At 38.0% G+C, this 27819-nt stretch overlaps 3 protein-coding genes across 9 annotated transcripts; all 3 read right to left on the reverse strand.

The window, feature by feature from the left end:
- Nucleotides 1-501: 501 nt before the first annotated feature.
- Nucleotides 502-3454, reverse strand: LOC307123781 (uncharacterized protein). 2 transcript variants are annotated; one of them, XM_079812495.1, is made up of 3 exons: nt 3123-3419; nt 1261-1998; nt 502-1086 (listed from the first exon to the last, which is right to left on the reverse strand). In XM_079812495.1, the coding sequence occupies exons 1-3, from the start codon at nt 3310-3312 to the stop codon at nt 1019-1021; spliced, it is 996 nt and encodes a 331-aa protein (XP_079668621.1). In that variant the 5' UTR covers nt 3313-3419; the 3' UTR covers nt 502-1018. The 2 variants fall into 2 exon arrangements, with proteins under 2 accessions (XP_079668621.1, XP_079668622.1); XM_079812496.1 differs by having other exon boundaries at nt 513-1086; nt 3088-3454.
- Nucleotides 3455-4575: 1121 nt separating this feature from the next.
- On the reverse strand, nt 4576-23224 carry LOC307128135 (uncharacterized protein). Of its 5 annotated transcripts, none has more exons than XM_079819754.1 (17): nt 22925-23224; nt 22017-22501; nt 21027-21335; nt 17564-17740; nt 17255-17479; nt 17004-17141; nt 16765-16902; nt 16167-16643; nt 15622-15843; nt 13672-15499; nt 12766-13537; nt 11607-12575; nt 7867-7996; nt 7675-7758; nt 6128-6225; nt 5977-6055; nt 4576-4851 (listed from the first exon to the last, which is right to left on the reverse strand). In XM_079819754.1, the coding sequence occupies exons 1-11, from the start codon at nt 23112-23114 to the stop codon at nt 13506-13508; spliced, it is 4221 nt and encodes a 1406-aa protein (XP_079675880.1). In that variant the 5' UTR covers nt 23115-23224; the 3' UTR covers nt 4576-4851; nt 5977-6055; nt 6128-6225; nt 7675-7758; nt 7867-7996; nt 11607-12575; nt 12766-13505. The 5 variants fall into 5 exon arrangements, with proteins under 5 accessions (XP_079675880.1, XP_079675878.1, XP_079675879.1 ...); XM_079819752.1 differs by having other exon boundaries at nt 15622-15846; XM_079819753.1 differs by lacking the exon at nt 7675-7758 and having other exon boundaries at nt 15622-15846.
- An 808-nt stretch (nt 23225-24032) lies between these two features.
- On the reverse strand, nt 24033-27383 carry LOC307123953 (uncharacterized protein; the record flags this gene model as incomplete). Of its 2 annotated transcripts, XM_079812827.1 has the most annotated exons (3): nt 24033-25963; nt 27107-27262; nt 27356-27383. In XM_079812827.1, 2 exons carry the CDS (start codon nt 27252-27254, stop codon nt 25146-25148), a joined length of 966 nt encoding a protein of 321 aa, XP_079668953.1. In that variant the 3' UTR covers nt 24033-25145. The 2 variants fall into 2 exon arrangements, with proteins under 2 accessions (XP_079668953.1, XP_079668952.1); XM_079812826.1 differs by lacking the exon at nt 27356-27383 and having other exon boundaries at nt 27107-27296.
- Nucleotides 27384-27819: the final 436 nt, after the last annotated feature.

Genomic DNA, 27819 nt, shown 5'->3' on the forward strand with positions numbered 1-27819 from the left:
ATTATAAGAAATGTTCTCATTATTTTGAGAAACTAAGGGGCGTTTACACACAATGACCCTGAGTCATCATTATGAGTAAGTTTCTTGTTATTATGAGAAGCTACAGTAAGACATTATTATGGGAAACCAAGTCATTATTATGAGAACGTGTTTTTAGTCATTATATCGAACATTTTTCTCATTATGAGATTTTTTTTTGTGATTATGTATTTTTGCCCATTTCCGCAGTTGTGAAAATATGATTTTGTAAGTCATAATAATGAGAAACAGTCTCATAGTGATAACTTAGCATATCATAATAAGGAACTTTCTCATAATTGAGTTAATGTTGTAAAATCTCTTGGGGGTTGAATAATTATGAGAAACTCTCATAATGACATGGCATCTAATAATATTCAGGAAGTCATTATTACAAATTGTTTGCTCATAACATCATAATATTACTCGTAAATGAACAATTATTTTTAGGAAGCACACACTGAAACAACAACAAACAATATTCTCGAAATGTTGTGAAACCATTATTTATTTATAGCAAAAAATTTGTATAAAAGACAAAATCAGTTCAATACTTTAAATATGAACATCTTACATTTGAGTGGGGTGGCAAAATATTCTGTAAATGTCTCTAAAATTCTCCTTATTACACTTTTCTTTAATATTAATCACGCCCTAGTCAGTAGTTCAATTAAATAACATCCCATTATTATTATTATTATTTTTCTAAACAATGACGAACCCAAACATCCATTTACCAGTTACTTACAGGCTAAAGATTGTGAGAGTTTTTCCAAGCTGTATGATTTTTCTCTTCGTCTGTAACCACAATCAAAAGGCTTGAATGACCAACTGTATGCATACATATCTGACTGATCTCAACCCACTCCGTATGATGTTGATTTTGATGAAATGATTCGTTTGAAAACACACCTAAACACTGAATGTTAAGCAACCACTGCGGTTCGCCATGACACACAATAGCCAGTGTCCATACTGACTGAGTGCAGTTTAGTGGTTTTCACAGAGTCTTTCTCGTAATCTCTTTCATTCGTCTCTTCTCAGCACTGCCAAAGAATAGCACATTTCCTGCAGGAATAACACAAAGATGATGTCTTGCTTTCCTCATATTTATCCTATTATGCAAGCACCATTAAGGTAGTTGAACAGATTGAGCAGAAAATGTACTACAGCAAATATACATGTAATATATATATATAATCAGAGAACAAAGGATAATGTCATGATAAGGTCAACATTTACCATGTTTCATCCGAAGGTGCTTTAGAAGGGCTGACGTTGTGTACTCTTTGCGACCACGAGATATGACGGCCCTACACATAAGGCACACTGCTTTGCTACAATCTCCTTCTTTAAGAGAGAAATACTTCCATACAGGGCTTGATTTGGCTATTGTCCTCTTTTGCATTTCACAGCATTTACTGCTACAGTAGGCCCCGTTGGTGCATAATATGTTGTGATATGAAACGTGATTAGCATCATAAGATGAACTGCTATGCTGGGATGCTGTGGGAGGAGCTTCACTGCTAGTGTATGTTGGCTGGTTTGGGTGTTGTGCTCTGTAGGGGTCCGATGTCCCTAAAGGCAAGTCTGGACTGCGTGGCGACCAGCTCTGATACACATCTTCAGTGCTCCCCATTGCGTCGCCTGAACACAAGTTAGAGTTCATGAATTCAACTTTGATTTTAGTTGGGAAATGACAGTTTGTCATCTCATCCCCAACAGGATTTGTGTTCTGTTTGGTGTGATCATTGCACATGTGTGAGCCCTCATTGTTGTTGGCTTCTGATGGCAAAGCTACAGATTCCCGGTAAGCGTCGGCAGAGTACTCAGGCTTTTCCGGTTTTATGAGCGGATGTTGCTCGCCAAGTCTCTGGCATCGGTCTTGCTGAATCTCTTCAAAGGGTTCTGGCTCCTCATTCTGGCTGCAGATCCATCCAGGCTGCACAGGGGAGATGGGCTGATAAGACTGCACAGGAGCTAAAACAAAACAAAACAAACATAAAATGATAACTTTTACTTCAGATAAAAAGATCCATGTGAACATATAATGTGACTACAGCTCCAATATTTTATTAAACACACCTTGATGACATTAGACTTAAAGATGCACAGTTGTTTTTTTCCTGTGTTGATTTATTTCTAATTTAAAAAGGTAGCTGGAATATAATTATTTGCTTCACCTTTTTAATATAACAGCCAATATGCTTTAAAGTCACAATGAAACAGAAGTATCAACAGATATTTTTTTCCATATTGTGACGTGCATCTGAACGTAAAGGATTATCGAAAAAGAAAACAATGTAGGGCAGGCAATTGGTTCTATTCATTGGATTTTGAGATGTGGACGTTGTGCTTAAAAAGGAGGCAGAAAAACGTGAGCTTGCAGTGGTGAGGGTTTAACAGGACTAAATGATTAGAGAAGTCCGGCATTTCACCGGAATATTGATTTATATTTTGATTACAATATTTGATTTTCAATAAGATCAATAACATACAAATAGACAGAATCATTTTGATTTTAAATCATATCACAGCAGTGAACCATAATTTGCTACTAGTTATTGCTTTGTCAGAGGCTAGGGAGAAGAGATTTATATTCTGGAAAGCATTTGATTGGACACGTCCACAAGTGCACAATAATTGATTAAAACATTTGGTTTGTTTTCCGTAAAGATAAAAAAGATACATTTTAAATTCGTATGTTTAATAAAAGATAAGTTGTTCACTTTTTGAAGTGCACTAGTATAGAGATGGACTAAAAGTTTAACAACTCAATTTTTATTGTATGGGTGTTTAACTCTACAGCATGGAGTTTTAATAAGTCACGTTAATATTCATATGGCCAATGTTTATTCACACATCCTCGAATACCATGTAATCAAAAAATAGATTAATTAATGAATAATCTCGTTCCTACGAATCAAACATGGACTCGTGACCACAACAAAAACATGCGCACAAAATGACAACAACAAAACTACACCCCAAATCCAGTTAAAATGTTATGACCACTATATAAAATAGATCAGTGGTCAACTCTTTTAAACGTAATGGAAAAACATTCACCGTCATATTTCATGGTGAATGTTTAATCGTCATACCAGCATTTGCTCGTTCAGTGAAGCACCCTGAGTCTCGTAACATTTCTTTCAGTCGTTCGTTTTCGCTCCTGATTCGCTCCGTTTCCTCCTCATACTCCCGAACCGTTCTGCCGACTGTGAAGATGATCTCCTTCACAGCAGCCATCAAGCGCTCGGTCATGAAAGTATTCAGACGATCAAGTTTAGTCATTGTTACTAGATTTAAAACGCTGTATTTAAATGATATATACAGACAATACAGGTGCCGATAAAAACAGAGACGATCGTGTGAAACTTCCCCCTTTAAAATCAAACCACCAACACAAGGTTGCTGTGCTAACTGAAGTGTCTCTAGCACCCTTCACGGGACGGGAGGAGGCAGTGCAGCTTTTAACCAAATAACGTGACATTCATTTTTACACTAATGAGCAAAAACATTATGAGCACATGTTTAATTAATATGCTGTTGGTCCTCCGCGGGCTGCAAAAACAACACAAGACCCCTGATGTTGTCCTGTGGTGTATCTGGCACCAAGACATTAGCAGCAGATCCTTCAAGTCCTGTAGGTTATGAGGTGAATCGAATTTCTTAGTCCAGCATGTCCCGCAGATGCTCAATTGGATTGAGAAGGGAATTCGGAGGCCAGGGCAAAACCTTGAACTCTTCATGTTCTTCAAACCATTCCTGAACAATGTGTGCATTATTTTTCTGAAAGTGGCCACTTCCACACCTTTGTCATAAAGAGCTGCAACAATGTTTAGGTAGGTGGCATGTGTCATTTATATCCATGTGATTTTTAAAACATCAGATTCAGCATTTGCTGATTTTACAGTTGTTTAATAGACTGCCATGTTATAGTACTATTATTATTTAAAAGTTAGTGTCTCAACTTTGGAATTGAGACAGTTGAGCTTGTCCTGAAACAGACCGTCATAAGTTGCATCAGTTTGAGACCCACCCACCCACCCACCCACACACACCCACCCACCCACACACACACACACACACACACACACCCACACACACCCACACACACACACACACACACACACACACACACACACACACACACACACACACACACACACACACACACACACACACACACACACACACACACACACACACACACACACACACACACACACACACACACACACACACACACACACACACACACACACACACACACACACACACACACACACACACACACACACACACACACACACACACACACACACACACACACACACACACACACACACACACACACACACACACACACACACACACACACACACACACACACACACACACACACACACACACACACACACACACACACACACACACACACACACACACACACACACACACACACACACACACACACACACACACACACACACACACACACACACACACACACACACACACACACACACACACACACACAAATACACTCTTAGATTTCTCTAACCTTTGTTTTTATTCTAAATCTGGAGTTAGTTAATAAACATATGCTATGATCTGCACAATACAACAGGCCGAAATTAACCATTCCATAAAAGTATTATCAGATTCATACAACTTTGTAAAACACTGTAAAACATATTTACAAAACAAATATGATGTAACTTTAAAAAAAACAACAACACTAAGATGTAAACGATAACCTCTAGCAATCTGTGTCTTTGATTTTGCTGTGTCCTGCTTCTTCCCAGTGGAAACCTCTCGCCTCTGTGTCTGAAATAAAAGCATCTTCAGTCAGGTAAAAAAATATTTACAAGCTTCAAAGAATGAGCAAAAAAAATACATTGCAGGAATGCTAAACATTTTTAAAAGTCACATTTAAGCCTTTAAGACCTTGTTAAAACATGAAGATTAATACTGTACTGTAGGGGTCCGCGATATTTACAGAAATTATTTCTATATTTTCAGAAATGTTGTCAATAACAATAATTCGATTATATTCTGTCCTGTTGTGGACAGCCGATTTTAAGATTTTAATATTCTTCATATTCTGTGCAGTTGTATAATTCACAGCAGTGACAAATTAACTTTTCCATTAAGGGGCAATATTTGCTTCCTTAAATTGCTTTCCAGGGGCATTTTTACCTTTATAAGGGCAAATTTTCTAAACTTATTACAGGTTAATGAATGAGTTAAATCATTGAGCAATTTTTTCAACAGCTAATTCATTCAGGAACAAAGCAAGTGACTGTGTCTGTCTTAAGGCCGTGTGTCCACCAAAGCGTTTATTCCCTAGGCCAGCGTAGATTTCCAATTGTTTTCAATGGGAGGGCCACGTTTTTAAAACGCCAGCAGCGTGGCTATGGAGTTACTTTTGTGTCTTTTTCATTCAATTAAACTGTGTTTGAGAGCAAAATGATATTGTAGTTAAAAAATTAAAGATTGCCAATAAAAAGATTGTTTTCATAAAGCTATTTTAATTACAAAAATAATGTAATTAATGCAGTGCAAGTACATTTTCATTTTTCCTACTACAGTTTTTATCATGTACACACAGATTCACTCTCTGTTCTCCTATAAATGTTTGCGATTCAAACCTTTGCTTGCAAATTGAAAAGTTGTGAATTCAAGTGAAGCTGCACTTCAGTGGGCGGTATCTAAGCACCAGAATGAAAGACCTGTTTCTATTGGTTGCGTAACAATGTTGATTTGTAACTTATATTTTTCGATCAGATTTAAGACCTAATCTCAAAATGTAATGCCGTGGCAGAAAAAACAAAAACAAAACACATTTTAATGGCCAGGAGATTCAAATTTCTTTTTAATGACCCACTGGAACCCTGTTATGGTTGAGTCTTTTGATGCTCTTTAGGGTTTCATGACAAGCAGTAAATTTACCTTGCATTGTGGCTGCAACTTTTTCCTCAGTTTCATCATTAACAGCATCTGGTAAATCCTTAGGACTCTTTGCTGATGGCTGTCAATAAAAAAAAGAATATTAATTCGGTTCATTTATAAGGAACATAAATAGAAATAGAATTAATTTTACCTCCAGGCTAACTTCATCGTTCATTGATGTCTCTCCCCCTTGGATTCCTCTCTTGGGCCTTTTCAGTTTTTCCAGGTCTGTGTTAGTTGACACGTCCCCTTGAAGACACCAACAAAAAACATGCAAATCTCTCATTTTGATGAATTACATACATTAAAGGGATCACAACATGTCAATATGTTCTCTAAATGTAAATGTCTAGGGAGAAACACAATAGCCCTCATTTACGCATGACAAAAAAACTGGGCATACAGTCATTTCCATGAAAAACTTGGCATTATCAATATGGACGTGAGCGGTGGCTACGATCAAATATACGTTTTTGAGTTAACGTGAACTTACGTTCAACCATTATGAGATTACTTTGACTGGAATGAAAACATGTAGCCAGTAAGCTACATATTCATCATTTAAAAATGTGTTGCCAATGGTAAAATATTCTATTGACACTGTGTCATTTAGCCCATCCATAACATTAATAAAGTATTTCTTATATAAATATTCAATTGTTTGAAATTATGAGGCTGACAGGTGTTTTTTTTGCAAGATCAATTTCTCTTTCATGAGATTACTACCTCTTCTTGCCCATGTTACGTTTCTCCATATCATAAAATCTAGGGTCAAGGCTTCTAAAACGTGAATTTATATGGGCGTGACATTTAAATGATGAATGTTTTCAGCCACCACATTTATCAACGTCCGATCATTCGTAGGATGGGATTGGCGGCATACGAATGTTTCATGAAGCACACGTGAACCGTGTCTTAAGATGATTTCTTCTTTTAGATCTGCGCTTGTTTCTACGTTAGATTGATAAATGAGCGCCGATGAGTTGTATTAGTAACATTTTACAGTTTGAAAAAACAACTTCCAACAGATATCTGTTCATTTTTAATTAATTTTACAAAAAAGTAGCTCAATCACTGTGCTCCCAATCACTAGAATATAGAAATATCTTTTACTGTACCTTCTGCAATAAAAGTGATGTTGTTCCTCAGTATTTTGTCTTGTTTTCAGTGCAAATGTCTAAAGATTCGTAAATCAAGATGCTTTTACTGGAGATGCAATAGTTAAAAAAATTGTTTTTGTCTTGTTGTCTGTGAAATTTATCAAAATTAAATAAGTTTGATTAAAACAAGAACATCTGCCAATGGGCTCAGAAATCAACGTAATTCAAAAGGAAGTTTTGATTACTCACTGACATATGTGATCTTGTTTTAAGCATAAACTCAATTTTGTTCAGTTGTTCATTTTACATTTGCATCTCAAGTAAATGTATCTTGACTTAAAGATGTTTAGATATTTGTATTTGAAAACAAAAATACTGGGAAAGATGTACATTTCTTGCAATGCATGCAACATTTGAAGCCAATAACTGAATTTAAAGCTTGGTGTGTCCCAACCGGTGTGTCTCGGCCTTAAGAATTTCTGCTCTGACCTTTTTAAGGCCTTGACTTGTGTTAGGGTGAATTAAGACCTTTTCAGAAACACTGATAAAAGTAAAATAAAAATACAGTAATGATCAAAACAACAACCAATAAATTCACCATGGTATGCAAATGTGTGCTTTAAAAGGCGATACTTCTGGATGAATCCCATATTACAGTGATGACACCAGAATGGCCTCTCACCTGTGTGGAAATTAAAAAACAAAGGCATGAGAACGAGCATAAATGCTTAAATGCTTGCTTTGAATTGCAATATTAGATTGTGTTTAAAAAAAGGTTTTGCACACTGACCTGTGTGAGTGTATTCATGTCTGCGCAGCGTGTAGGAGCTGCAGAAAGTTGCCCTGCAGTGCTGGCAGACATGTATTTTTGAATTGGGCCCCTCTCCTTCACCTAGCAAGCCATAATCCATGATCAGTGACTATGCAAATGAAAGGGAAAAAAACAGACCACTGCTTAGCCTTTGTTCATTGAAAGTACTGCTACAGACATTTCATTCATATTAAATTTACATTCTAACAAGAGGAAGTAGAGTTATGGTACTCCCAGTGGGCACTGAATTTACAGTTCACAGTGATTTACAGCGTTTTAAGTCCTGTGTAGAATTAACCATCTAGGTGTAGCATACATCTGAGACTAAATATTAAGCCTAGGAGTAAAGTGAAAAGTCATGACGTGTTCAGAAAAGATTAGTTTCATGTCATATAACATCAATTGGCGTGCCTACTACATACTGCCAACACAGGTAACTGACCTAACACAACATTTCTATTCAATATGTACTTATGTAGGAAATGTTAAATATGAACATGGGATTATTAGTAGAAATTGTATACAATTCATCATCTTGTTCGGGGGGGATAGCATGAATGCTTGTAAATAAAATTTCACATTTTTTAAGTCTATTCACAGCAAGTGATAGAATTTAAATTAAATTACTATAGGCTACTAATAAAAACAATATTATCTATAAAAATAATATTATCCAACACAACATAATTCAATTTTGGGTAACACTTTACGACAAGGTTGTATTAGTTAACATGAACAACATCTCTGTTCAACATTAGTTAATCTTTGTTAACGTTAGTTACTAAAAATCCAGCTGTTCATGGTTTGCTCATGTTAGTTCAGTGCATTAACTAATGTTAGCAAGATTTTGATAATGCATTAGTAAATGTTGAAATTAACATTAACAAAGATAAATAAGTGCAGTTCATTATTAGTTCATGTTAACTAATGTAGTTAACTAATGAACCTTATTGTAAAGTGTTACAGAATTTTGTATGCGCATACCTTAAAAAAAAAGCTGTCTCCAGATTTCATAATGAGCAATTTGACATTTGCCGTTGTCCTGCATGTAGTTCACTCAGTTTTAATAAGCAGGGACATTTTCCGACTAATAAATAACGTTTTATGTGCTTAGGACGTTCAATAACCATTTACAAAGCATCCAGAAAGTATTCACAGCGCTTCACTTTTTCCACATTTTGTTATGTTACAGCCTTATTCCAAAATGGATGGAATTCATATTTTTTTTTCCTCAATTCTACAAACACCCCATAATGATGTGAAAGAAGTTTGTTTGAAATCTTTGCAAATTTATTAAAAATGAAAATCCTGTTTCCACTGATCATCCTTGAGATGTTTCTACAATTTTGTAGTTTTGTAGTCCACCTGTGGTAAATTCAAGTGATTGGACATGGTTTGGAAAGGCACACACCTGTCTATATAAGGTCCCACAGTTAACAGTGCATGTCAGAGCACAAACCATGAAGTCCAAGGAATTGTCTGTAGACCTCAGAGATTCTATCGAGGCACAGATCTGGTGAAAGGTACAGAAAAATGTTCTGCAGCATTGAAGGTCCCAATGAGCACAGTGGCCTCCATCATCTGTAAATGGAAGAAGTTTGGAACCACCAGGACTTTTCCTAGAGCTGGCCACCCGTCCAAACTGAGCGATCAGGGGAGAAGGGCCTTAGTCAGGGAGGTGACCAAGAACCCGATGGTCACTCTGACAGAGCTTCAGCGTTTCTCTGTGGAGAGAGGAGAAACTTCCAGAAGAACAACCATCTCTGCAGCAACTCCACCAATCAGGCCTGTATGGTACAGTGGCTAGACGGCACATGACAGCCCGTCTTGAGCCCGTCAAAAGGCACCTGAAAGACTCTCATACCACCAGAAACAAAATTCTCTGGTCTGATGAAACAAAGATTTAATTCTTTGGCCTGAATGGCAAGCGTCATATCTGGAGGAAACCAGGCACCGCTCATCACCTGGCCAATACCATCCATACAGTGATGGTGGCAGCATCATGCTGTGGGGATGTTTTTCACCGGCAGGAACTGGGAGACTAGTCAGGATCGAGGGAAAGATGAATGCAGCAATGTACAGAGACAATCCTTGATGAAAACCTGCTCCAGAGCGCTCTGGACCTCAGAATGGGGTGAAGGTTCATCTTCCAACAGGACAACGACCCTAAGCACACAGTCAAGATAACAAAGGAGTGGCTAAGGGACAACTCTGTGAATGTCCTTGAGTGGGCCAACCAGAGCCCAGACTTGAACCTGATTGAACATCTCTGGAGAGATCTGAAAATGGCTGTGCTCCGACGCTCCCCATCCAACCTGATGGATCTTGAGAGGTCCTGCAAAGAAGAATGGGAGAAACTGCCCAAAAATAGGTGTGCCAAACTTGTAGCATCATACTCAAAAAGACTTGAGGCTGTAATTAATGCCAAAGGTGCTTCAACAAAGTATTGAGCAAAGGCTGTGAATACTTATGTATTTCAAACAAACTTCTTTCATGTTGTCACTATGGGGTATTGTTTGTAGAATTGTAAAAAAATAATGAATTAAATCCATTTTGGAATAAGGCTGCAACATCATAAAATGTGGAAAAAGTGAAGCGCTGTGAATACTTTCCGGATGCAGTTGCACTGTACATGTGTCGGTGTTGTAAGAATATACAGGGAGGCTTCAGATAAACGCTGAATCTGTAGGTATAGTTTTGTTCATTGAAATTAAATGGTGCAGTGGCTTCATTTGTTATGTGATAAGCAAATTTAAGTTTGTAACTATATAGCAAATGGAATCTCAACTAGCACTGGAGTAGACTGTGTTAGAGTAGACATGCATTGTGGGGTGTTTTAGTAGGTGCAACTGGTGCAAATATTTATTGGAAGGCTGGACGTAGCCAAGCCCAGCGTACACTCCACAAGAAAATGGTGCTATATGACACTAATGGCTTGTTTCCACGGAGCGGTACGGTTCGGTACAGTACAGGTCGGTAAACCATGAATTCGGCAAGCATTTCCACTGCCAACAGTACCCTTTTTGATAGGCATGGTGTATGCCGGAAAGTAGTAATCAACGTCACTTGATAGGTGTATGATGGCGCCTCTTGCGGTACAGTGGTACACCCTTTAGTACTGTACCACTGTGCTAGGTACCCCAACGGAAGGGTACCGAAAAAAGTGGTACGGTACGGTTCGGCATTTTGGTACCAGACACAACTTTTGACAGTGGAAACACAAATAAATGCGTACCGTACCGCTCAGTGGAAACAAGCCATAAAAGTGGTTCTTGGCTCGTAATCATAGGGAAACCATGATGCTATTTTGGTGCTATAGAACACCTTATCTTAACAGGTTCTGTATATGGTAGCAGTGCTATATAGCACCTCAGTTATCCCAAAGATCCGCTGAAGAACCACTGAAGCACCAAGATTTGGTGCTATACAGCACTTAAAGTGGTTCCCCTATGATTGCAAGCCAAAGAACCACTTTTAGTGCTATATAGCATCATTTTTTTTAAGAGTGTAGAGCTCACAACAAACTTTTTTTTTACGTCCAGTTGGTGTAATCAGCCGCAGGAATTTTTTACATACCAGTATTAAACAAACAAAACAGTGAGTATGTAAACATGTGAACAACTGTAGAGATTTAAAATATCCTTTAAATGTAAATAATCTAATAATAGGGAGTCATAAAGAACAAAGTTTAGAATGTGGTATTTAACAATTATATTTACCTTGTTTTGGACATGTGAGCGCCTCTTCCTCTTCCTTCTCCTTCCTGTTCCATAGGTTTGGGCCTTCACACTGTCATTGGACACAGTTGGGTTGCTGTGAGGTGGACTGAAATCATCATATGGATTTCTGAGAACAACGTATTCTTGGTGAGCTTTGATGGCACAGATGTCTGATGTTGCCGTCATTGTCCTTTCTTGATCAATTTCACATATTGGGTGACTTATTTCTTCGTTTTTACAGTCTGTTGATTCTTGACCAGTTTTTGGATTGCGAGAATTAACTGACTTAAAATCATAGCCAACTTCATTTTCAGAATATTTGAATTGTAAATTAGCACCCTCAGTCTGCCCATCATTTCTAACCGCCTCAACATCTAGTTGAACTATACTGCATGTGACATCTTGATGGGAAGAACTTCCTTGTTCATTATACAAATTTAGTTGCTCTGTTTCATAGGTGGTATTTAGGCAATGGAAACCTGCTGGTTCTAGATTAGCATCAATCTCTTCTGGATTCCAGGGGGAAGAAAGTGTGGGAGTTGGAGGAACAGGCCCAGCATTGGGAAGAATTTCATCACAGCTATCCTCAACACTGTCAATTGATTTGCGCTTGCACTGCTCTAAATGCGTAGCAAAAGACTTCTTGTTAAATAACCCTAAACAGTAGATGCAATAAACACTATCATCGAATGAGCAGTCTGATGCAAACATACTAAATGGTTTTAAATCTTGTTTACTACTTTGAACCACATTTGTGCGGTGTAGAACATTTCCCTTAGTTTGAAGGAGGTTCAAGAGCTGTTTCCTTTCTTGTGAGCTCTGGTCAAAGCTAAGAGCTTTTGCCACCTCTGGCTCATTAGGATGAACTGACTGAAGATGATCCATCATTCTATAATGCGGTTGCTTGCAGTAACAGCAGTGATGTATCTTGAACAAGTCATCTGTGGAATTGCTTTGGCATTCAGGATCCTGTTGTTGCAAAGAAGCAATAATGAATAAATTAATAAAAAAATTAATCATATAATTCAAATGCTTTCCATGGTCAATTTCTGCATATTAGCACTCAATATCAGCACTTTTTGTACAGCAGAAATAAAAAGTAAGCAACAAAAGTTTGCATTAGAAAAAAATACTATTCAATAAAAAAAAAGCAAACAACCTGAGAATGAGAACTTGGACAACTTTTCTTTGACTTCTTTTAGACGGCTGATCTGGTAGTCTTGTTTGATGGCTGATCTGGTAGTCTTCCTTGTTGTACTTAATGAAGATTCCAAATGAAGATGATTTATTGCACCACTGAGGCAAGAGTCACAATTAGGAGGGCTTGAGGGTTTCTGGTCACAAAGCTTCAGTGCTGGACTGTTACTAGAACTGGGGGATGATCTGACTCTAGAGTATGCTTCTCCTTAGAGATAGGGTGATTGCCTGAATCTGAGATTACATAAAGGGAGCATTAGTTGGCTCTAAAAGTCTGCAGACGCTGATTGTGTCTTGAGCTGGATTGTCAATTCTGCATCAACAGTTTCCTGGGTTTTGCTGAATGCAGGTGGAATCCTGTTGTGCTTACTGAATTTCGCAAATGTAGTTCCATTGATAAGAATTCCGGCAATAAGATCATCTTCATCACAATCCATTTTAGAGTCTCTAGTTGAACTATGAAAATATTTAATAACTCTTCTTTCTTGGAGGGAGGGTGCAGTTCTCGCTCTTTCTACATGCCTTCCCACAAAACCGACAATATAGTGCTTGCTTTACTCGTTTTGTGCAGTCTTGCCACTACTGTCATAGATTTGACGGGTTGTGAAAGAGTTTGAGAGCACTCCTCAGAACTTCAGAATTTATAACAAATAACTAACTTTTTTTACATAAGGTTCATTCTTCCCTGAGATTTCAGAGTTGTCAGCTGAATCTTCCAGAACAAATTCTGACATCTGACATTAAGAAAAATTTGGAAAAAAAACAAAACAGTATATTATTAAATATAAATTGAGATTTCTCGGTTCACCTATTTACAGATCTCTACACATTTCCACAGATTGATTTTCAATCTGCTACTATTGCATACCTGGTTGTTCACACAGTTTATTTTTTCTCTCATCGCCACTGACAATCTCCATGTCTACCAGATTCTTGTCAGAACTAACTTCGGACAGAGATGCTTGGCCAGCAAATACCATATCAGATGTTTGACATGATAACTCTTCCACCGAATTCATGCGGTTGCTCTCTGTTTGTGTGATGGCAACAGAAGCCATCTTGTCGCTGGTGAGTGGGTCATTTGAGATACTCTGATCATTTCTTTCACTTGCTACGACCGGAACATCAGTATGTTTTGAGGTACCGTGAATAGATTTGCCATGAACACATGTGGACTCATCAGTTTTGATGGATTCAGTTACATCTGGAGCTGGAAAATTGGAGTCACTGGAAGGATTTTCAGATGTTTGAAATGGTCTCTCCTCCATCAAATTCATGGGGTTGTCTTCTGTTTGTCTGATGGCAATAGAATCAATCTGGTCTCTGGTGAGTGGGTCATTTAAGATACTCTGATCATTTATTTCACTTGTAACAACCTGAACACCAGTGTGTTTGAAGGTACCATCAACAGATTTGGCATGAACACATGTGGATTCATCAGTCTTGATGGATTCCGTTGCATCTGGAGCTGGAAAATTGGAGTCACCGGAAGGATTTTCAGATGTTTGAAATGGTCTCTCCTTCATTGAATTCATGGGGTTGTCTTCTGTTTGTCTGATGGCAATAGAATCAATCTGGTCTCTGGTGAGTGGGTCATTTAAGATACTCTGATCCTTTCTTTCACTTGTAACAACCTGAGCACCAGTGTGTTTGAAGGTACCGTCAATAGATTTGGCATGAACACATATGGATTCAGTATTGATGGATTCAGTTGCTTCGGGAGCTGGAAAACTGGAGTCGCTGGAAGGATTTTTGCCAGATTTGCTGCTCGCATCAAATTGTTCATTTTCAATGCTAGGCACAGAGGCAGTTTTCTTTTCATCTAACTCTTTGGAAGAACACATCAACACATCTTCATCAACATCGTCTTCAACATCTGAGATAACACAAACTAATTCGGAGTCAATCTTTGTTTCCTTGAACAAAGATCTTAAATCGCTAGTCTGTGGCATGACAGTTAATTTCATAGCAGAAATGTTAGTACAATCACACTTCGAGTCACACTTCATTCTTCCACATTCAGATGGAGCATGTTCAGTTCGTGTGTTTGACTGCTCTAGTTCGTCATCAATTATTATAAGCGGTAGCTGGTTCATGGCTGTTTTCTCGGAAACACCAGGAAAATAACAGTCATGATCCTCTTTTTGTTGACTCTCTGTGTTATTTCCCTCAGTGGATTTAACGGCAAGAGGGCCCTCAAAGTTATCAAGCTCCATTTCCGATTGAGAATCACGCTGTGGAGATCCATGTCCAGAGCATTCCACAGCATCTACAATTTCTTCATCATCATCATCATCAACCAATACTGAGCATGAGGGTTCTTCATGATCAAAGCTACTTCTTTCAGAACGGCCTGATTTTAAGTCCCCAGACACTGAGCTCCAGTACTTGCATTCAGTCATAATTGGTTCTAGAACAATCCTTGGCTGCAAACTGAAGTGGCTCATGACATCCCTGAATTGCTCGGGTTTGACTATTTGATTACTCTTATTGCAGGTAGTAGGCTGCTTGATAACGATCTGAGGTAGAAGGCCGAGGCTGCCAGTACAGTCCTCCATTCCAGTGGTCTCAGTACTGCTTGTGAGAGCTCCAGACACTGCATGGGTTGTACTGCTGCTCAGATGTGCAGATCCGTCCTCATTCACTGTTTCTTCACCCGCAGATTCTTCAGACTTGTCACTGTTGTTCCCCGGAGGCTGTATTGGGGGAAACCGACAATCAGGAAACCGACTTAGGATTTATTGCACAAACAATTCCTTGAAGAAATGAAACTGGAAGAATCTAGCAGTCAAATTGATTATCGCATAGTCTCTCCTACCTCCTGATTATGGATTTTCGGGAGTTGGCCCCTTTTCAAGTCACCATAAAAACGTTTCTCACGCTGCCGATAGGAGTATGGTTTCTCGCCACAGTGAATCTGCATATGCATCAATAGCCTCATTTCCCAAGCAAAAACTTTGCCACAAAATGGGCAGGGAAGTGGCCCTTGACCTCTGGTTTTGCCTTTCTGTAACTCTTTGTTTGGGGTTCCTTGAGGTGTCTGCTGAAGGGGTACGGAAAAAAAAAAATTTAATACATATTTGTGCAGGGGCTAATTTATGAAATGAGTTCCTCCACCAAAAAAATATTTCTAAGATAAGAAAATAAGTAAAGCGTTCCTTCAGAAAGACATTATTAGCCTTGCAGGTGCTTATCAGGTTCCTGAATTTTCTGAATGTCTTCTGGTTCCATTGATTGTTAAAGATGTTAAGGATCCTTAGCATTAGACAAATAATGCATATCTGATATGCTTAAGTCATTTAAAACTATGAAATGTAAAGACAGACGTGGATCATTCTTCAGGTTTTTGTAAAAAACACATACCGTATTTGGGTTGTGATTACTTGTTGACGTCTTATCAAGCCTTTCTTTGTCCTCCTCCAGTCTCATTCCTGCTTGTTCCGTAAGCTCAGTTTCCCCTAGAGCTTCCTCACTTTTCCTTTTCTTTTCTCTCGGCAACCTACGTCTCATGTGTTTTCTTGAGTGCTTCCTAAACTTCTTTTCCCCAACAAACGCTTTGCCACATACTTTGCAAGGAAACCTCTTCAGTGTTTTAGTCACTGCTGTTTTTCTGTTAGAGACTGAAGTGTCCTTTGTTTGCTCAGGAGTGCACATAGATTCATCTGTGCGCCTTTTAGGAAGATCTGGATTTTGTTCTGTAGCGATTTTGGGCACGTCAACAACCAGGTTAGATTCATCACTTGATGGACTTGGTTTAGCGTTGACCTTTTTTGATTCTTCATTTTTTATTTTCGACTCCTCTGTGACTGCCTGTTTCTCAGCTGTGCGCTTACGCAAATGCTTATTAATCAATAAAAAAGGAATGTGGGTTATTATACAGAAATAAAAGTTCAAAAATGATCAGTGTCTCACCAAGTATATAGTAACATCTTCATATTCAATTACAAATCTGAAAACCAACCTGGGTGTAACAAGCAACAACCAGATTGGACTCATCAATTGATGGACTTGGTTTAGCGTTGACCTTTTTTGATTCTTCATTATTTTGTTTCAACTCCTTAGTGACTCCCTGTTTCTCAGCTGTGCGTTTTCGCAATTGCTTATCAATCAATAAAAAGGGATTGACGGTTATTACAAAGAAATAAACTCAGCAAGTATATAGTAACATCTTCATATTCATTTACAAATCTGAAAACCAACCTGGGTGTAACCAGCAACAACCAGATTGGACTCATCAATTGATGGACTTGGTTTAGCGTTGACCTTTTTTGATTCTTCGTTTTTTATTTTCGACTCCTCGGTGACTGCCTGTTTCTCAGCTGTGCGCTCACGCAATCGCTTATTGATCAGTACAAAGGAGTTGTTAAACAGAAATAAAAGCTAAAAAAATTATCAGTCTTACAAAGTATATAGTAATATCTACATATTTAATTACAAATCTGAAAACTTACCTGGTAGTAAGGCTGCGATCTTCCCCGGCTACTGTCAAGCATAATTTCACACGGAATATGCCTCTTCTTTACTTTCCTGTGTTGTGAGCGAATGTGCGGCTCCAGCCATCCTTCACGGATAAACACTTTATCACAATGTGGGCAGGCAAACGTTTTCTTTAGCTCTTGCAAATTCTGTACTTCTGTAGTTTTAGGGACCGCCTCCATAGATTCTTCTTTAGATGGCTTTGAGAAATACAAATATCAAAACTTAATAGGAAAACATTATCACATATCCAGATCAAAATTATGCATTGTGCAAGCAGGTACCTGAGTCTGGATTGGCATCTTAAGATTTTTGCGTGATAAAGCCTTTTCAGTCTTATGGGACTTCATGTGGAAACGCAACCTGGTTTCTAATGCGAAGACTTTGTCACACTTTGGACAATGGAACTTCCTTTTGCCAGCATCTTTGTCCTTCTTCACTGCATCAATTTTTCTTTGCTTCTGAAAGAAATGCAAGTCCAATTGACAATGAGAGGAGCAAGGAAAGACACATGCAACAAGCTCAACGTGTAATATGCCCTGGATGTGAAAGTGAATGAACAATGTCTGTATGTTTGTAAGTCATACAAGATAACAGCATATTTATACATCGTCTCCAACCGTGAACTTGAAAGTATCGAATTCAGTGCACTGATACTGTAGAACTATGAAGGGCATTTCAAATCTACTGTAAATGTTTTCCCAAAATGTCATGGCATTGCAATGAAAAATATATTCATTAGGGGTGCTCCGATCAGGATTTTGAGAGCCAATCACTGAAAGCAGTATCTGCCGATATTATTTTTGTATTACTTTTAATCATGTAGAATTATTTATAGGGATGCTCCAATCAGGATTTTTACAGACATTCAATCAGGGCCTTCGGTGACTCTTGTAAGGGGATTTATTTTAAAAATGTTCAAACCTTTTCAATCAAATTTTTAAAAATATATATATAATTCTCTCACCTAAATGTTTTTACAATGGGGCAATTGTTGCACAATAGCTTACACACAACACAAGCCTGATTTCAAACTATAGAATAAAGATACAAATATTATAGGGTAGGTCTAACAGTAGTATTGAGGTAAGAAATACTAAAGAAATTTAATAAAGGTATCAAATGTGAAATACTGGATGGTCTTCCATTCAATAAATATGAATTCATACAATTAAGGTTACAAAAATGCACAAATCAAATATGCTTTTACACAACTTTCTCAAATGTTTACATTGACTTAAGACAAAACCGACTGCGTCTACATGCATACTCGTCAAGGCGGTCATTTTGGACATACATTTGTGTGTAGTTGACCATTGAAGCACAATTTGGTACTCGCAAGCTGTTTGTGAGGCGGCCAATGTGTGTGCATGAGCGGTTTAAAAACTGGCAAGACTTAAAAAAGAAATGCAAATTATAAACCTTAGTGACGACGATGCTACACTACCTCGATTGTGCAAGTGACAATACGTCAACTGTGCAGCGTGCAGAGTACTTATAGTGCAGATGCGATGTGATGTGAAGACATTTGCGCATTTTGAGAAGGAAAGAGAGAGCGCGCAGTGATTCACTCACGCTGAACAAGCTTCCCAAAGCAATTATCGGCCGATAGCAATCGGTAGCCGACCAATCGGAGCACCCTTAATATGATTATAGTAAACCACACCAGAAATGACTCAAATGACTGAAAAAAACATTCATTTCAAACAAATTTTATTAAATCCACTGCATTATAGCTGCACTGCATATATACACAAATGGTACATATAAAAATCAAAAAAAGTTTGTGATTTTCTATTTTGTATATACATATTTACAAATTTCCATTTGATGGTTCGTCTGGCATCAAGACCTTCATTGTCCCACTTTCTCCTTCTGCAATGCGTTCTTCTGGCTCAAAAGGCTCCAATTTAATCTGAGTTGTATTAATTAACATATTTACTGGTCGGTACCCTTTCGCCTCTAAAAATTCATGTTGATGTTTTATTCTAAGATGAGACCACAAATTAGAGGTGTTTTTCTGAGAAGCCTTGCTGGAACCCTGGCTAATTCTGGCTGAACATTGAAGGCAAATGACTTCACCATATGCATCTTTTGAGAAGTAGTCCCAAACTTTGCTAAAACAGCGGTTTGATACAAATGTCACCTGTGAAGCAATGAGAAAAAAATGCATAAGTTTTGTGTTACACTTTAGCTATGATACTTATTTGCATTAAATATATCATAAAATATTATAAAACATATGGAAAGCATTCAGTTGAAGATATGGCTGTTATGACATAAAAGCAGGAGTTAAAGCAGACCTACAAAAGGAACTTTATCCAAACATTTAATAACTGACTTAATAGTAACAACAAGAATTTAATAGTATTTATTTTTTTACCCAATAGCATTTTCTTCAGCTCACTGGTCATGTTAGTTTTAATGGTTTAAAGCCAGGGTTTTCAACCATTGGTCCCCGAAGTTACACCATTGTAAAACAATTTTCTTTAACATTTCATCCCTATTTTCTTATTAACGGTCTTTTAAGACTTGCATGATGTAATAAAACTCCTTAAATATCTGTAAAAAACCATGGATTGGTCAATGATAATGGCAAATAACAGTTGAATAAAATGCTATATTACAACTATAATCAATAGTGCTTGATCCATCTTATCGCTCAAATCTACTGCTATAATCAGTCAATGTTTTTTTTAGATAAATGTAACTGTTATACCTTTTCACCTGTATATTTCTAGACTGTAAACACATTACAATAGCCTGTACTGATAAATTAAGTGTAAAAAAAACCTCCCTCAGTATTTCCTCCTTTTCATGTGGTAGACTACTAGCAATGTAGTAGTAGCTGATAAAATGGCATAAATATAGCTGATGTTTCCAGGTTAATGTTATGCACAAACGCAGCATTAAACTTAACGAAAAAAAAATAAATAATAATGTATCCCAAAATTGGTGCTGCTATCCCAAAATCCAATAACATCATCTTGGGTAACATAGCAGACACAGACATTTGTTTGAATAAACAGCAGGTGTGTCGAGCCACATAGCAGCTCTTGTTTTTATAACTGTCGTTTTTGGCCTCAGACTCACCGTATAAACTGCATCCGCTTCAGTAGTTGCTTTCCTGTTCTCTTCGTAGATTGGCTGTAGCTGTACAAACGTGTTCAGTTCATCCTAAGATAAGTGCTTACCATCTTAGAATTCGTTGAACTACTATGTAGAGGTCATTTTCCATACTCTTTGGTGCCAATTTCAGACAATAAAATCGATTAACTTTTCACTTATAATAGCGAAACGGATATATTGGTCAGCTTTTTTGTGAATTTTAAGTAAATGTTGCCTAGAACAAGTTCTTTTCATTTCAGCAAATGTGCATATTTGCTATCATTGAATATCAGCCACCCTACTTTCTAGAGATCTGCATCAGCCATTAAAAAACCCATTTTAGTCAACCACTACTTTGAAATATGTGGTGTGTGATCTCTCGTTGTGTCAAATAACATTATACATTTTACAGCAGTTTTAAATTTCAGTGATCAGTCACACAAGGTTTACAAAGCCCACATTTTTAACCGTGCATCATCCCAAATATTTAGACTAATGGTTGATTGGTGTCTTTTTAAATGACTCATTTTCCTCTAATATTTGTTTACATCCTTTGATAGGGCTTATGTGTGAAGGAAAGGAAATCTCTATGTATCTACACACACTATTTCTTGCACTAGAAAACATGAAGTGCAATACCTTTGGGGGTGGTTTCATCTTCACATCCATGATCTCATCAGCTCCTGATTGTGCTTGCTTGGGAAGGTTTACAAGAGCTTTGACCGTGTGGGTCTTCATGTGCATGGCTCCTGTTTTTTTCTTGTGTCGATCACGCACAGAGGCGGTAGTTCTGTTTTTTGGTTCTTTATCACTGCTAGTGTGGTCGCTCTCAGTAGACTGGCTCCCTGGCTCTTCTTCTTGGTTTGGTGCTAGCCGTTCGGGTGATGCACTACTCCTGCTGGTCTGCTCTGAGCAATCCGACAGATCATCCACAATTTCTCTTGATAGCTGCGTGTGAGAGAAAAAACATTTATGTGGTTTAATATGGTTGACTAAACTACCATATTAGTACCTCCTCAATTTACAATTACAGAACATCATTTTTTTTTTGTTTTCTGTATATTCTGATATTTTACATTTCTATAATTTTAAAAATCTGATATTAAAAGTCCATACTAATTTGTCAAAATAAGTTTAAAATAGAACTAAAAATTAATTTATGCACCATAATGCATTGCACAGTATGAAAAATGGAGATTAATTTTTGTATTTGCGAAAATGACATTTAACAGCATAGTTTTTTTTAAAGATTAACTTTATGTGAGCATTAGAAATTAAGATAATCTACAGTAAATATAGGAGAAATGAGCATGTACAATTAAATATACAATGTCGGCTGGTATGGAAGTTTAATAATAAAATGCTTATAAGATCGGCTAACTGATATTGTCCTGTTATATTGTACCCTAGTGGGTTTATTTTAATGTCTTTGCCAAATGCCATTTGCAAAATAATTTTACTACTTGAAATGACAAATTTCAAAGTGAATCTGTATATTCAATGTGAAAAATGTAGGGTGTGGCTTGATTTCATGACTGAATGCTTCTGTATAACACACCCCACATTAAGACCAAAAATTTAAAAGGATTTTGATGTCATGTTGACATTAATAACTGTGCTGATGTTTACCTGAGAGAGGCCATGAAGTTTCCTTTTTTTCTTATTGTCACCGTAGAAGAACGCCTTGCGCCGGCGGTACTTGTACGGCCTCTCGGTGGAATGGATCCGCATATGAATCAACAGCCTCTGTTCCCTTCCAAAGACTTTACCACAGTCTGGACAGGCAAAGGACATCCTCTGCCTTCTGTTCTGGCCTCTCCAGTGCCTGACCCTGGTGCTACCCGAAGTTGGATCAAAGTCCAGGGGGGCCATGTAACTTTGGGCAGAGTCCCAGGTCGTACCGTCTGCCAGGCCATAGGTAATACCAGTGCTTGTCCCAGCAATGTCAGATCCCTGATCAATGCGTTGAGGTAATGTGGTGGCACTGTACAGGGGGTGATCAGTAGTCTCGGTTTTGATTACAAGCCCTTCTGACTCTTGACCAAAGTTGACCTCATCTTGCTGGTTTGGATTGGACTCGTCTGGGGTGGAAATCGTAATGGGTTCTGATGGGCCTGAGAATTTAAAGAAAACAAACAGCGACCATTTGAGATTTCGCCCTACTAAACCAAGTAGCTATAGGTGAAATGTTCTGGGGGGAAAACAAATGCAAGTTAACGGCATTTTGTTCTTTGACAGTAACGCTAACTTAGATGTTTTTTCCCCTGTGGACTCTAGAGGGGGCCTCCCTTTTCTGCGCGCCTCCTTGAACGTTTTGGAGCGAAAAAAAAGGCAAACACAGATCACCGTTTACTTCGGCCTACTGCAGCTGCAAGCAATCGTATGGTTCTGGTGGGAAATATTTACAGTTTACAACAAGCAACCATATAACGTTACATGTTTCCGCACTCAAATCTATTATCACGTCTTGCTATCAGTCTTTCACAATATTCTATATTAAAAACTAACGTTACATTAATCCCGGCCTGTCGTCCTACCTGGCCAGTCCGCTGGATTTGCCCCCTGCATCCATCGGAGTCTCCGTCTGAGAACCTCGTTTTCTTTCCGTGCCCGGATCGTCTCTTCCTCGTACTCCAGCACCGTACCGCCGACCATCTCCATGATCTGCTCCACCGCAGCCATTAGACGCTCGTTCAGCGCGCGGTGCAGAAGCTGCAGTTTCGTCATTATGGATGTTTTATCTTTGCAAAAAGCAAAAAACCGCCACTGAAACAGCTAACTATCCCCGGCCCGTTGCATGAGCGGTTGCCTTTCGTCTCCAAATAGCAAAAAAAAGCAGGCAGGAAACAACTGACTGCCACCTACTGCACAGGAGACACGCTACCGTAGCAAACCTGGCCGAAGATAAGTTAACACAAACCCGTAGTAAACGCTGTTCTTTTATAAACAAGAATAAACACGGTTTTCAAGTTGGGAGGAGGTCAGGTAACTAGGGGTTTTCAAACTGGTCTGGGTGTTAGGGGGTCCACGAAAGAGTTCAAAGAGAAAGGTTGTAATTAAAAATAAATTGCTCTTTAGTTTGTTTTATGTTTCTCTTCAGGTTAAAAATTATACCGTTTCAACTTGATAGAAATTAAAATTAGAAAGTATTTTAATAGAAAGATAAGTACATTTTTACTGTATAATAGTTAAGAAACGAGTCCCTCGCAAAGAAAATGTCATTATGTCCGTGGCATCCACAAGTTTGAAAGCCTTGACCATGGCAACAACACTACACTTATTTATGCAATTATTTTTATAAATCTACATATTACAAAAAACTTTAGTGTTAAAACTATTTAGACTAAATCAAGCTAGCTGCGCTGGAGTTGCCCCTGCATAAGATTATGCCCCGGAAATTATCTGTACATTTAATAATTATTAAATAATAAAAAAGTTAATCAAAATGAGAGTAAAAGTAGTAGGGTATACCATAGAGAGCCTTAGTGGGGTCCCATCATCACAGAGCCAAACCCGATGACCAAAAATGGACCCTCATGGTAACCACAGTCTCCCTTAACTTGAATTATCATTACTGCTTTAAACTTATGGTAACTTAGTATTAGTCACTACTGCAGTCAAAATAAATTCATTAACAGAAATATTCTGAAAGCTTCTTCGTTTGAAGAACATTCATTTAATACAGTTTTACAATAGTAACAATTACTCTAGTAACTATGGTTACTACACAGGGACAGAAAGACAAGACAATGAAATATGAATTGAATAAACACAAAAATGGAGTACCAATAAAAATGGAATACACTAACATACTAAGAAAATACTAGATGCAGTATAAGCGACAAATGAATAGCTAGACAATTATAGGATATGTATGACATAATTATGGCATAATTATCATACTACCAGTAGAAGAGTCATTATACATGCATGTAATGCAGTGTTAGTAACTGATGTGATGATTCAGTGCTTGAACTGACATGGGTAATGTGTGCTAAATGACAAGAACATACAATATTTCCATGATAAGGCAACATTAACTGTGCATCCCTAAGTTATGCACACATACAGTTCTGATATATTCAATAACTGATGTCAAATTAAATTTCATCTAGTTTATTCAAGTGTTTGTGGTTACATACGACAAAGTTCCTCATTTACACGTGTTTGACAGTCATGATCTTCTCAAATTACATGATTTTCCTCTAACAATTTTAAAAGTTTAAATAATTTACTGTTCAGTCTACCACATTGATTCATATCCTAATGTACTATTTTATATTGAACTCCTCTCAGTGATTCCCACAGTCACTGAAAACCTGGAATTTAAAAACCATGATGTGTAAGGCTGAAAAAAAGAATGGAAATTAATAAAACATTTAAAGTCATTCCTTTCTAGTGAATATACATGTTTATAGTTATACTGCCTAAAAATATTTTAGGCTAGGTACCGCTCTCTGTGGAGTATTTATAATAGTCAACATCAGTCTGGAAGTGTGGCAACTCATGGTACAAATCACAAAGTGAAGCCATTCTTAGGGCGTTTTTTGGCTTACTGGAGACATTTGTGCACACATATTGACTGGAAAGGTCATAGAAATGTTAGTCAAACAGCATATCGGCCTTCTGTCATTTTTATGCAACATGGAAGCTTCTAAAATACTTGATAAAATAATAAATATCCCAATATATCTAATGAAAATCAAGCTCTTTTTCTCGAGGCGTGCCTGCAGCGATCTGTCAACAATGGCGCACTCGTCACTCGGCGGATAGCTGTTGGTCGTCTTCTAGCACATGCGCTGCTGGTTCTTCATTGAATCTCTGGCATGTGCGCTCATGTCTCCTCATGTTCCCGCTCTGGCTGAAGGTCTTTGAGCACCAGTTGCAGCGGTAAGGCCGTTCTCCGGTGTGTGTGCGCATATGCATCCGAAGGTAGTCAAACTTGGAGAAGTTTCTGCCGCACCAATGACAGATGAAGGATCTATCGTGCAATTTCTTGTGGAGCTGCAGCTTTGCAAAGTCCTTCAACTCCCTTCCACATTTATTACACTTATATGGCGCTTCATCCTGATCTTTTGCTAATGCCCTCCTAGGTTTGGAGAATCGTGTGCGAAGGCGATCCTTTCGCTGTTGTCTTCTCAACATGGCTGAAGTGTCACTAGCTGTTCTCAGCTGGTGAGTGGGTTCTGAGTCCTGACACGGACCGGCATGGGCAGGGGTAGTAGTAACTGAAGATGTTATTGTAATAATGGTGTCCTCGGGCTCGATCTTAATCCTCTGTGTTGAAACAGTGGGCGAGGTCACATCCCACGTCTCATCTGTACTTGAGCTGTCGAACTGAGGAAAGAGTCGTTGTTCACCTGCATGTTTTTGATGCGCTGCCTCCCTGTCATCTGCCTCTGTCTTACAGGCTGAAGTGGCATCTACCATGCGTGGCTTTAGTTCACAAGGTAAATCTTGGTCATCATCCTCTATTTGCTGATCCTCTGGATCTTCTGATTCGACTGGAGACCTGTACCCATGTGATGGCATTTCTGTAGGTGAGACTTCATCAGGAGAGACATAGTGGACTTGTCCTGTATGGTGAAAGCAAGAAAGGATAATAGTACTTATTAGTTGCAGTATTGGTCCTTTTAAGAGAACCTAGGGTCATTCATGAAATGCACACAAATATAAGTATATCATTTCTAAGCAACATAAGGATTTACAGAGTGACCTCTTTGGGTGTGGAACTAAATATTTGTAACGGCTGAACATTTTATCCAATTAAAACCTGTTTGACATGCTTGGTGTCAGTTAAAAGCGCTACTGAGGAATTGCATTTCACATAACTAGCATTCAAAGTAACACATTGTTTCTTTCATCAAGATAACAAGCACGTATTTTATTGTTTGAATCAGATCACATAAGTACTAAATGATTTTAAACAATTTATCAATTTAAAAAGCAAAACTGTTCTCCGTCATTCCCAAACTTTATGAACTGTTCTGCAGCAATTTCACTAAAATTATTGCTGTTATTAGTAACTGAATTGAAACCGTGCATTTAGTGTTAGAAATTAGTTTAGTAGACTATTAAATTATAAGAGGATTAATTTCTTCTTTTTTTGTGTGTTATAACCCTGAATATGCTCAGAAAATGTATGTTTGAATACAGTTGTATATACCTGTACATACCTGATTAGTGTGATTTCATTACTCTATTCATTATCTATCTAAAAAAAAAACTGATGGAATATCTTTTCCACTCTCTCACCTCACTGGTCTTGTCGTGTCTAGCAATCAAAATACAACAATCATAATTAAACATTTTAATAAAGCCTAAATATAATTATTTTTACCAGCATTACATAACATTACAACAACAAAAAAGTGAAAACGATCAATTAACATGGTTGTGGTGGACTGGTCAAGTTTTCATAACATCTTTCCTATATTTTCTTTCCGTTTGGCCCTGAAGTTGTAGCCACCGTTCTCTCTCTCTCGCTTATATTTTTCTTTTTCTGAATGAAAAAGGCGTTATTATCGTTCTACAATGAATCCATTCAACAGACTACGTTAAAATTATGAAATTTTTATATGATTGTAATTGATAAGACAGAAAAGGGCTAGAACAGTGAGGTGAGACAGAAACTTAGTGGAATTTAAAAGTCGTCTACGCTTCTGTGTTACTATTAAATTGACGTTGACGGAAAAATGGGTGTTTAAGTGTGAATTTACCGTTTAAATGTGCCTCATTCCTCATCAGCACATCCCTTAGCTGTTGTTTCAGCTTCTCGTTTTCTGATCGTGTTTGGTCTGCTTCCTTTTGATACTCCTTCACCGTCGTTTCCACCTCCACCCAAATCTCACGGATGACAGTTGACATTCGCTTCACTAGGTTAGAATGTAACTTATCTAGTCTTGACATTTTACCGAAGTATAAAACGAAAACAAATTCGATAAAACACGGGAATAAAAGCAACTCACAACACTTGCTTGTTCTCCTCTTCTTAGTCAACGCAGACTCTAGATGGACATTACTGCCACCTACTGTACTGTAGCACGCACGAATAGACTTCACACAGTCCTGACTCCTGGATACACCAGGTTAATTCATATACATTAATAATCTTTAGGGAAAAACAAGGCCCCCTTGGGCTTGTGCCCTAATAAGTGCACAGGAAGTGCAGTACATGATAAGCTCACCATACCTATAATGGTTTAATGTTGTTGATGTCCAGTCATCTGAAAGAAATAAAGGTCATTGACAGACACAAAATATACAAATATCTCAAAACAACCTTTATTTCTTTCAGATGACTGGACATCAACAACATTAAACCTTTATAGGCATGGTTAGCTGATCATGTAGGCTACTGCCCTTCCTTTGCACTAATTAGGGCCCAAGCCCGCAAGGGGGCGCAGGGCCCTGTTTTTTCACAAAGATAATT

Source organism: Gobio gobio (assembly GCF_949357685.1).
Source record: "Gobio gobio genome assembly, chromosome: 1".
NCBI classification, from domain to species: Eukaryota; Metazoa; Chordata; class Actinopteri; order Cypriniformes; family Gobionidae; genus Gobio; species Gobio gobio.

What these genes read in the sequence shown, in the direction of transcription:
- LOC307128135 (XM_079819753.1), bottom strand. Translation starts at nt 23,114, where the DNA reads ATGACGAAACTGCAGCTTCTGCACCGCGCGCTGAACGAGCGTCTAATG. An exon ending in AACTTCATGGCCTCTCTCAG is followed by an intron (nt 21,336 to 22,016) that starts GTAAACATCAGC and finishes TCTCACACGCAG; the next exon opens with CTATCAAGAGAAATTGTGGA. An exon ending in TTGTTGCTGGTTACACCCAG is followed by an intron (nt 16,903 to 17,003) that starts GTTGGTTTTCAG and finishes TTGATTGATAAG; the next exon opens with CAATTGCGAAAACGCACAGC.
- LOC307123781 (XM_079812495.1), bottom strand. Translation starts at nt 3,312, where the DNA reads ATGACTAAACTTGATCGTCTGAATACTTTCATGACCGAGCGCTTGATG. An exon ending in CACTGAACGAGCAAATGCTG is followed by an intron (nt 1,999 to 3,122) that starts GTATGACGATTA and finishes GTTTTGTTTTAG; the next exon opens with CTCCTGTGCAGTCTTATCAG. An exon ending in GCACCTTCGGATGAAACATG is followed by an intron (nt 1,087 to 1,260) that starts GTAAATGTTGAC and finishes TTATTCCTGCAG; the next exon opens with GAAATGTGCTATTCTTTGGC.